This window comes from Hydra vulgaris, chromosome 06 (genome assembly GCF_038396675.1).
Source record: "Hydra vulgaris chromosome 06, alternate assembly HydraT2T_AEP".
NCBI classification, from domain to species: domain Eukaryota; kingdom Metazoa; phylum Cnidaria; class Hydrozoa; order Anthoathecata; family Hydridae; genus Hydra; species Hydra vulgaris.
In genome coordinates, this window is record NC_088925.1 from 25,967,087 (window position 1) to 25,979,098 (window position 12,012).

The 12,012-nt window shown below is 27.7% G+C and overlaps 1 protein-coding gene across 1 annotated transcript; it reads right to left on the bottom strand.

Annotated features, from left to right (window-relative positions):
- Positions 1-4,829: 4,829 nt before the first annotated feature.
- Positions 4,830-5,273, bottom strand: LOC136081303 (uncharacterized). The gene has a single exon (XM_065798610.1). It carries the CDS (start codon positions 5,271-5,273, stop codon positions 4,830-4,832), a length of 444 nt encoding a protein of 147 aa, XP_065654682.1.
- Between the last annotated feature and the right edge of the window lie 6,739 nt (positions 5,274-12,012).

Sequence of the window (12,012 nt, forward strand, 5' to 3'; positions counted from 1 at the left end):
TAAATTTAAAAGACATAACAATAGGTTTAAAATATTTTAATTAAAAAGCAAAAAAAAAAAATGCTTCAAAGAGCCAAACTAAAAACATTAAAAATAAAAAATAAAATTGATATAAATAAATTGCATTTAAATAGCTAAATAGTCTTGGCTTATAGTAAATTTTAAAAGCAGTGTTTTCAATAAATTAAACTACCAATTAATTATTTTTACCAAATAGAATGTAGCATCATATTATAATGAGTGGGTAGTAAACTAATATAACTAATTTAAGTTTAATTGGTAATAAATTGGTAATAAATTTCAATAAAAAAAGACAAAAACAAACCAAATATACAACAATATATTATGAAAAGAAATTACAAATTAAAAAAAAAAATTACAAAATTACAAAAAATAAAAATAAGTCACCGAAGAAAAAACGGCAACAAAAATGTTATAAATATCTTCACTGATAGAAGACATTTACAATCTTTTGGTTGCTGTTTTTTCTTCGGTGTCTCCCAACACCCCGGTATGGATGATCCCTCCATTTGAAGGATGGCTCATCCATACCGCCATTACTTTGCCACTTATTGAAGGACCTCTCCGAGAGAGGCCCTGGGTGTTGGGAGCGATATCGTTAGTATTCCTCAAACGTTAATGACTCTAAAATTACAAATAGAAGGATATAATAAAATTAAAAAATATTTACAATTGTTTTTAATCAAAATATAAAGCATAATCTCATTATTTTAACAGGATGAAGAGGATGCTGAAAATAAATTAAAAAAAAGTTAATTAAAGTTAAACTTGTGAGAAATTTAACTTTAATAAAATTATAAGTAAAATGCAAACAGTTTAAAAATATTATATTTATATTAAATAAATATGACATATTTCTCCGTAAAAAATATATAAAATTTAAAACACAGCCCTACCAGTTATGCTTCTACCAGACACTAATGACAAAATATACCTCAGAATTATTGATAGAATTATATTTACATATAAATAAATATATAACTATAACTTTTATTACCTATTCCCCTCATTTCTTCCATAAAGTTGTCTAAAGTAAGAAAAAGATAACTTGAGCTAAAACTAATAAAAACTAAACTAAAATTAACTATAAACTAAACCAAAACACTAAAATAAAACTTTAAATTTTAATATCTGTATCTCAAAAGAAAAGAGTCGGTTATCCAGTTTTTGTGAAAATGGGATATGTATGAGACCATTTTAGTTTTTCAGTATCTACATAGGTATAAAGACTGTTTTCCTGCAACAATGTGAAACAAAGTTTGGTCAATATAAAGGGTCTGGTGTCCCCACAATGTTCAAAGGAAAAACGTCTGCAGTTCAGAAATGACTTTTCACTTTTTTTATTTAACTTTTTATTTTTGTCAAAATTATATTTCATGTGCCTCAAGACAAATTAAATAAGACAAATTAAATAAAACATAAATTTAACCGTGAAGAATAAAAAAGCCAATAAAGACTAATTATTTTACTATTTACTCTCTCCTGGACAATTTCTAAAATGTGACAACTGACTTGGACTACTGAGTGTACAGATATAAATGCTTTATTTAACTTTACTAATCACATAATTTATACTTAGTTTTTTTTCCAACTCTCCTAAATAAAAAAAAGAAAATAAAACTTAAGTACTTGAAGTTTTAAATTCCAGCTACAGTACAAATAAACAAATTCCTTTTAACAATTATCTAATAGCAAAAACACTGACTTATTGCAGTCTTCAATTCTGTGTCTAAACAATAAAACCACTTAAATGTATAGACGTTAAAATATCTACTTAACTTTTTAAAAATAAACTCACTAAACTAATATAACTAATACCTTTATTAGCTCTCTCTTGATCAACTAAAGAAAATAAACTTTAATTAAACTAATTAGATGTAATTTTAATATTACCTAAGTTCAACTAAACAGAAAAACAAACAAACAACTGATAGTAAATTTTCCCTTTGGTAGTAGGTTATTAAATAGATTAAATAGATCAAAGATCTATAACCTGCTCTAACAGTCTACAACGTTATCATTAAACTATAACTATTTTATACAACCTGGTGTAATTTAACATAGATATATTTTTCAAATGACAAAAATTATTAAAGTACATTATATAAACATAGAGCAAATGTAGTGATAGTGAATTTATTCCAAAAATAGAAAGAACCTTTAGAAAAAAAGCTCACTACTTTTAAATCTACAAAAATTCTCAACTTGAATTTTTTTATCTACATTTATCTATAATAAAATATGAATTAATGATTTACCATTATTTAAAGTTGATCCAGAAGCAACTAAAATAAATTATCAAATAAAAGGTTTATTTATATAATCTCGACGATAATGTTGAAATAAACAATATTTATTGCTTGAAAAGTTAAGTAACAAATGTAATTCAAGTGTATTAAAATTAATGTCGAAGTTATTTGGTGTGGCTGGTGCAACTGAAGTTACAACTAAATAAAAAAATATTAAATAAAAAAGTTATTTTATCTATCTTTACTATTTTATCATGATGATTATGTTTAAATAAACAATATTATTTGATTCTTTTTAAAATAAAATAAAAGACATTACTATTTGCACCAACTAATGATGCTACCACACCTAAATGACAAAATTTATTAAAATATTTAAAACATATTCAATGCTTTAAGAGAATATTTAAAAGAAATTTTTAAATCTACAAAATCTAAGTCCTTACTGAGTTCTACCTGTGTGTCTAAAAATAAAAATTGAGATAAAATTATATACAATAAAATTGCTAATGCTACATTTGTACTCAAATAAAATCTAAATAATAAAACTTACTTAAGTCGCTGTCAGCTAGCCTGTCTAAAAACAACTTGTATTTTCATTAATCCTAATCTATAATCTATAAATAAACTTACTAATATAAACGATAAATAAGCTTGAACTAATATAAACTATAAATTAACTACTATATACTGTATAAACTAATATAAACTATAAAAAAACTAATATAACTATGTTACTTTCTAAAAAATGAAAAATACTTGCTTTAATTGATCTAAAAAGACTGAAGACAAAAGTGAAACACTTTACTAAAAAATAAATATTGCACTAAAAAAATTTTTTTTACTAGTCATTTTAGTTTTAACTTATTCTAAAAAAAAACAGAAAAATAAAAACAACGAACAACAAACAAATTTTAGTTTTTAAACAATGAACAGCATCAGTTCCTCTTGAAAATAAAAATTTATCAGCTCTAATCGGCTGGAAGACCTAGCTTGAAAGACCGCGTGGAGTAAAGAAACGCTTTTAGAAAAACCTAGAAAGTTCATTATTAAAAAAGAAAGTGAAACGACACTAACACTCTTAAATTACAGTATTCATATTTAGAAGATTAGATAAGTTACAGTATTCATGTTTAGATAGTACTAAAAAAACTATTTTACCAGACATTTTATTTCTAACTTCTTCTAAAAAATGAAAACAGGCAATGAAAATTAGAAAAATAAAAACAACCAACAACAAACAAACGATTATTTAAATTTTCTATTTTAAACAATGAACAACATCAATTCTTTTCGAAATTAATAATATATCAGCTCTAATTTGCTTGCTGACCTTACTCAAAAGACCGCATGGAATATATAACCGCGCATTCTAAAGTCTAGAAACTACTTAAAAACTAAGAAATGGTGCATGTTACAGAATACAGAACCGTCATTAACAACACGAACATTAGGCGTAACTAAGCAAAATCAGTTTAATCGGAAAAAAAGAACGCGGCGTAACTATGTGCACTATTTATTAGCGTATTAATATTTATATATATATATATATATATATATATATATATATATATATATATATATATATTTATATATATATATATATATATATATATATATAAATATATATATATATATATATATATATGTATATATATATATATATATATATATATATATATATATAATATATATACTGTTAAATTGCCTATCTTAATAATATATGTATATATATATATGTCTATATCTATATCTGTCTATCTATCTATCTATCTATCTCTCTCTCTCTCTCTCTCTCTATATATATATATATATATATATATATATATATATATATATATATATATATATATATATATATATATATAAATATATATATATTTATATATATATATATAAATATATATATATATATATATATATATAAATATATATATATATATATATAAATATATATATGTATATATATATATATATATATATTTATTTATATATATATAAATATATATATATATATACATATATATATATATATATATATATATATATATATATATATATATATATATACATATATATATATATATATATATATATATATATATATATTAATATAGGCAAAAAAACAGTTTAATTAAGTTTTGCAATAATTTGTTTTGTCAACCTCTTGGTTTATATTTGTATTTTAGATCGTTACTGAAAAGAATTTGTTTAGCTGTTAGTTTAATGTTATTATTAAACTGTATTTAAATAAATGATAGTTGTGAAATTCTTATATGTTTTAATGCTTGTTTGAAAAATTCGTTTATGTAATGCACTGCATTTTTTATATTTTAAAATATGTAAAATAAAAATTTGTATATATATAAACAATTTTATAAAATATATTACAATAGCTCTATATGTATTTAGTTTATCAGTTAGCCAAGAGATATATAAAGTAGAGTACAAGAGTAATATTGTTTGTTATTAGTTAGGTTTATTTTTATTTTTATTCTTTTATTTTAAACATCTTTGCTTCCAACAAGGTTGCAAGCAACCACTAATTAAAGTTGTAAGTTACTGGAAGAGAAAAGATGAAGATTGTTGAGCAAGATAACGATTGATGGATGACTTAAAGGATTGCAAATTAAATGAATCAGGAAAGCAAAATGAAGGAAGCGAATTCCACAGAGCTAATGTTCGAGGAAAAAAAGTAGACGAATAAGCATTTTTGGAGCTAATAGGAACAGTCACAGAAAATAGATGAGGCTTTATTGAATGACGAGTAACACGAAAATGAATTTTAGTAGATGGCACAAGAGACGCTAGCTCTTTAGGGCAGTGCCCATTATAGTATTTGTAGAAATAAGGAAGAGAAGCAACATTACAACGATATGATGATGGATGGAGGTTGGCTGCAAGAGCAGTTCCAACTATGTTTGCAATGCGTTTTTGCACCTTGTCTAAAAGAAAAAAGGGAACTTTAGAAGAACTGCCCCAGATATGGCAACAGTATACCATACAAGGCCGGATGTGAGATTTATAGAGATAGAGAATAGAATCCGGAGTAAGAAAGTGTCGAGCTCGAAAAAGAAATGCAACCTTAGCAGATGCTAATTTTGCTACTGATTTGACATATGGTTTTCAAGAAATATTGGAAGTAAGAGTTAATCCTAGAAGATGAAGAGTAGATGACTCATAAAGTACATCACCGTTCATAAATATAGGAAGAACTAAATTATTGCGATAAAAATTGGCTGAAAAAAATTGAGTTTTTTCTGTATTGAAGTTAACAAGCCACTGTGAGCCCCATGCTGTAGCAGAATTGAGATCCTTTTCAAGCTCAAATGCTCCCACCAAGCAATCAGTGAGTGTTGGTTTCTTATCACGACAAGAATAAGTGGTAGTATCATCAGCAAATGCCACCTCATTTGTGAATTTATCTGGAAGATCCTAAATGTAAATAAAAAATAGTATAGGGCCAAGGATAGAACCTTGAGGAGCCCCTGAAGTTACAGAATAAGAAGAAGAATGCTATCCATCGATGACAACTTTTATACTACGATTGGAAAGAAAGGATTCATTAATCTTAAAGATGTTGCCAGATACACCATAAGAAGAAAGCTTATGGAGAAGACCAGCATGCCAAACTTTATCAAAAGCTTTTCAAATATCAAGGGCGACGACTTTAACTTCTCTGCCTTTATCTAATGCACAATAAGACCCAACAGTTATTACTATTAGAAAATTAGCTGTAGAATGAGAAAATTAAAATCCGTATTGATGTTCAGAAAGTAAGTTATAAGATTCAAGATTAGAAATTAAGTGTTTGTTAATTAAAGATATAAAAACCTTGCTTATAATTGGAAGAAGTCCGATGGGGTGGTATTTTGATGAGCCAGATCAGATCTCCAGAATTTTTGAAAATAGGGATAAAAAAAGCCGTTTTCCAGCAGGCTGGAAAACAAGACTCTGATAAACACTTGTTGAATAGTTTTGAGAGTATAGACAGCATTTCCGGAGACCACTTCAACAAGACAATAACAGGTATGTTGTCCGGGCCACAAGCTGTGGAAGAGTCTATGCAGGAAATCACTTTAGATAAAGAAGCTGGAGTGATACGAATGTCAAGCAATGGATTAACTTCTTTCTTGGCAATATCAGGTAGAACGCAACTAGTGAAATCAAGACATGATATTGACGAAAAGTTTTTAGCAAACAATTCAGGTTTGTCTTTAGGTGAGGTGACAAAGTCTGAACCATACATGAGAGGTGGAATTAAAGATTTGCCCTTATTATTATTATTACTACTGAAGATTCTCCAGAAGTCACGAGACCCTAATATTTGAGATGAGATACAAGATATCATGACCTGAGAATAGGGGGCTTTGGCGTTAGACAAAACCTTGTTACAATGGTTTCTAGTAGTAATAAACAGACGTCTGTTTTCTGGAGAGTTGTTTTGCTGATAAATATGGAAGTTACAGTTTCGATTGGCAATCACAGCAGTACAGTGTGAGGAAAACGATGAAGGAGAATGAGGCTTGACCTGAATTCGTCGAAAGGGTACAAAAGATTCCATGCCAGCCTGAATCCACGAAGTTATGCAAGAAGCACATTTGGCAACAGGAAGACGAAAGATTTCTAACCAAGGGCTATCACGAAGAAAATCATGAAAGGAGTCCTAGTCAGCTTTACTATATTTATAAGAAGTAAGATAATAGGGGGATTTAGGTGATGAAGAAGAATTAGATATTAGTTTTAGAGAGATTAAACTGTGACCAGAAGCACCTAAGGGTGAATATGGAAAAACTAAGCACTGAATAGGATCAGAAACAAGACATAAGTTTATTAGAGAAGGTAAATGATTCGGGTTGGTTGGAAAGCCAGTTAAAAAGTTGACTATTTGAGTTAGGGATTGAGAAAGGCAAAAGTTGTGGGCTTTAATGCCTGCAGAATCTCTGACACTAGAGCCAAGCCACTTAGAGTGGTGAGCATTAAAGTCACCGACATCAACTATGTTAGCTGATGGATAAAGAGAGTGGTCTTGGTCAATGCGATCAAAAATAACTTCAAAAAGAGTGCAGTCTTGAGATGAAGGAGACCGATATAGAACAAAGGAAAGGCGATAGAGTGAAGTGATGCTAAACGAAAGCACATAAAAGAATAGTCTGTAGATTCAAACTAAGTTCCACGACCAATGGGTGAATTCTTACGAATGTAAATGCCCAGGCCAAGCATGTGACTATTGGCGTCTTTACGAAATAAAGGATGATAACCATTAACACTAAGATCGCCAGATGAGACAGCTGAACTCAAATTAGTCTCACAAAGAGCAAGTAGGTCTGGTGAACTTTGCAAGAGATAAACTCAACAGAAGAAAAATTACTTCGAAGATCCACGAATATTAGGGAATGATAGGTTTAGAGAACTTGGTGAAGAGATGGTTTTTTGTGCTTTATAGTTTTTGTTACTTTATTCATTTTTAAATTAGATTGAAGAACTTGACTCAAAGCATGGATAGTACCCAGAACACTGTTTAATAGCCCAAGAAATTGCTTCATTACTAATAATAAACCCTAAGCCGTAACAAAGGGCTCCAAATGTGGCCTTGGCAATGCACACCAAAAGTACAAACAGGGATACCATCCATGCGCAACATGGCACTGTTAATTATTTTTCAGCTGTTGATGGAATTGACCTCTCTGAGAGCTACTACAGAGTTTGGGAAACCTGACTACCAGCCGGCCTCAGAACCAAACAACTGAGTCTTAGAGCAGTACCCTCATTAGGAGATAATAGAATGAGTTTCCTAGTCATAAAAACAGAGACACAAGTAAAACCTATGCATGAGTCATGAAGATCCAGCATTCAACATCCTAAACTGGGAACAGTGTATATAAAATACATCTAAGCCAGCCTAATAGATGACGAAGGGGATGCGAGGCTTGTTGACAGATAGAATCTGTTTGTCTCTCAGTCTTTACCTAGGAGGCCTTCTGCAAGACAGTAGCCGGATGCATTTAACATCTGCCCAAGATGAGTATTTTTATCGAGATACCATCTCTAGCCTTTACTCAACCAAGAGCCCCAAGGCAGGGGGTGTTTTAAGTCGGAGTCGGCATCTCCTAGCCTTTGCCTCAAAAGACGTATCTTACAAGGCAGCAGGACATGAAGCACATTGTACTAGGTTAGATGTTACCAGTAGCAGGATAATCTACCTGACCGGTTTATAGCTAGCTTTTGTATTTATATATATATATATATATATATATATATATATATATATATATATATATATATATATATATATATATATATATTAATAAGCTACTTTGATAGTAGTAGTAATAGTAGTAGTGCGTTTTTAAAGTAGTTTCTAGGCTTTTCTACACGCGGATAAGGATTCCACGCGGTCTTTTAAGCAAGGTTTGCAAGCGAATTTGAGCTGATAAATTTTTAGTTTCAAGAAGAATTGATTTTGTTCATTGTTTGATTTTAGTATAAAATTGTAAATAAATGTTTGTTTGTTGTTGATTGTTTGTATTTTTCTAATTTTTATAGCCTGTTTCTTTTCCTTTACATAAAAAAAGATTGTTATTTTCGAACATGTAAGTGTAATTACATAAACTTGCGTATATTTTAGTATATATTATACTTCTCTGCATCTAAATGTATATTTTCTTTAAGAAAAAAAAAGAAAGGAATAAAAATAGTAAAATAGAAAATAGAAAAAAGCAGTAGAAAGAAAAGAAAATTATGTTGGAAGTTGTTAAAAGAATGTTGTGTTATGCTTCTTTTTAAGGTATCTGAATATATATTTAGATTTTAAAATCTGTTCTTAAATCGTTTCATCTTTTTTATTACTTTAAAAAAAAATATACTAACTGACATTGCCAAAAATATATGATATTAATAAATCCTGATTGGTAGTGGTTTTTATTTTGAATAATAATTGTAAAAATTGTTTTAATTTTTGCTTATCAATTTTTGACTTCAATGTTAAACCAGTGGTTAAGCTAATGAGTTAAATTCTAGAGGTTTATATATTATGTATATTCTAAATAATTGCATTTGATTTTTTTTATTACATTACTTAACATAAGGCATTTTGATTTTTTTTTTTTTCTTTTAAATAGTTGAATAAAATGGTTTTATAGATGATAAACCAGGTAAGATTTTAAATTGAGTTATTGTCTTTATTACCAAATAATATATTTGCTATTAGGATCGCAAGTTTTTGTTGATTTTTACTTGAGCATTGCTGTTTATCTTTTGAACATATGTTAACCACTTTGTAGATATGTTTACCACTTTAGACTATTATTATTTTGATAATTTTATTTAATTTCTTTTTTTTTTGGATTGTCAATATTAGGCATACATAAGTTATTAGAAAAAATACTCTGAACTTAAAAATAATTGATAATTTATTGAAACAATTAGAACTAGGGAAGCTGAAGTTAATTGCATTCAAAATATAAGAAATGCTGCTTGGTAACAAGAAATTAATTTATGCCTAAATTGGTACATCATGGTAAGACGAGTTAAAAGTAATTATCACCTAAAAAAAGAGTTAGTCTAGATGAAATAAATCATCCTCAAAATGTACGAAATGCTGCTAGACAATAAGAATATATTGTATAGCAAGAAGTGATACTATTCTACATTATAATTATTTAGAAGAAATGAGCCAGATCTGTCAGCATTGCTGTGCTTTAAAATTTCTTAATGAAACAGATTGTTTATGTTGCCATAACAGAAAGGTAGTTTTGCTTCCATTTTCACTATTTCTGCAAGATTTACAGGAAGTTATATCATAATTACAAATCAATTTTTTAAAATATATTAGAATTTAATATGCCTGTCTTTATTTTGCTTTATTTACTGATAATGAGGTTTAACCTATAAATCGTAGGCTGCCATGTTTTAAAATATGTGGGTAATCTTAGGCCAGATCAAGATAATCCCCTAACATTATCAACTGTATATCTCTGACCCTCTTGCAGCAGTAAATTTTAGAAAGCAATAACATCGCAATCAACATTGCTTACATAATTTAATGTTTCATTTACAAACTATAGTTAGTGAAGTTGCTGTTGTATCAGTTGGAGATGGTGCTGCACCTGCTTCCAGGGAAGTAATTTACCCGAAAAGTCATTTAGAAGTTTTATTACTTATATCTTACGGTTTATTCACTTTTTTCCCACAAGAGATGGCACAATTGGTGTACAATCCTGAACATACAACATTGGTTAGAAATCGCGCTACTCATTTTTGCAATAAATTTAAAATTGAAATATAGTCTTTCATTAGAAAAGACTGCAATTTTTATAATTCTTTTATGTATATTTATTATTAAGTTGTAACAATAGTAATATTATTGGTAATATGTTTAATGATAATAGTGAAATTGAAATGCATAATTTTAGGCTGACATTTATTTGTATAAGTAGTAATAGGCGACATAAAAAAAGTTGCTGTCAAGTAAAATATAGGTAGGATAAAATTATTCGTTGTTAAAATGTAGGAAATGCTGCTTAGCGAGCAGATAATTTAATTGCAAGAATAAAGAATCAAGCAGTGCTAATGTCTGTTTATTCGATTTTACTTTAGACACTTGAGAACAAAGCAAAGTATGCATTTTTCTATTTATAGTTATATTATTTATATTTTTATAGTAATATATTGAGTGATTTATAGTATATATATTTAAAGTAATATTTAGATTAATAACAGTTTATAACAACAATTTTTAAACAAACAGTTAATAACTTAAATGATTTTAAGTTTTTTTATAATTTTAAACATAATATTTCTTTTCTTTTTTTAAGTTGCTTTTGTCATCACTTGATAAGTTTGCTAAACGTTGAAAGATGGTTTTAATTTTGTAAATTTAATATGATGTTAAGTTTACTCTATATATATATAATCATTAGTCAGCAGTCAGAGAGAAGTCGGAACTTAATTAAGAAATGCTTGGAATTTATCTTCTAATTAATGTAAAAATAATTTTGTTTACTAGTAACATAATAAAACCAATTACTATTATCAACTGTGTGTTTTTTTACTTTTTTTAACATTCTGCTTTGAAAACACTTTCTTTCTCTCCCTCTTTCTCTTAGATGAAAGGGAGAATTAATAAAACTTATAACATATTTCTTAATACCACAATTGATAATTATAAGAAATATCTTAGAAGTTGCTTGGTATATTCTGATATAATTGTTCAAATTAATAACTATAATTGTCTCTCGATTGTTCAAATATTGTAACAAATAAAATCTTTTTAGTTCAAGTCTTTCAGTTGATAAAATATCTTAATAAATTGTGGTGTTATTATGTTGTATTGTCTATCCTTTTTTATAATATTTTCTTTTTAATTATTCTGGAGACACATAGTAATGTGTGCTTACAAAATTCTTATGTTATGCGCTATTATACTGCGTTTTGTGTTGATAGAACTTGGCTGTTAAAGTTATTTTTCTTCATTATTTTTCCTGTAATATTATTATCCTAATTCTACTAACAATAAAACGCAAATGATACTTTTGTAATCAAAAATTGTGAATTTTTTAGTTTTTTTTAGGTATTGCAGGCTTTACGTGCCTTTGATTTTCTCGTACCTACTGTGTTGTGACAGATTATAAAAAGAACTTAACTCATGTTAATGCAGTTTTTATGCCGTTAACTATAAGCAATGACATTGCTGATATGGAGTCAAACTTAAAATGTTATTTATAGATAAATTTGTATTTAA

Coding starts and splice junctions, on each gene's coding strand:
- LOC136081303 (XM_065798610.1), bottom strand. CDS start 5,273: ATGGTATACTGTTGCCATATCTGGGGCAGTTCTTCTAAAGTTCCCTTT.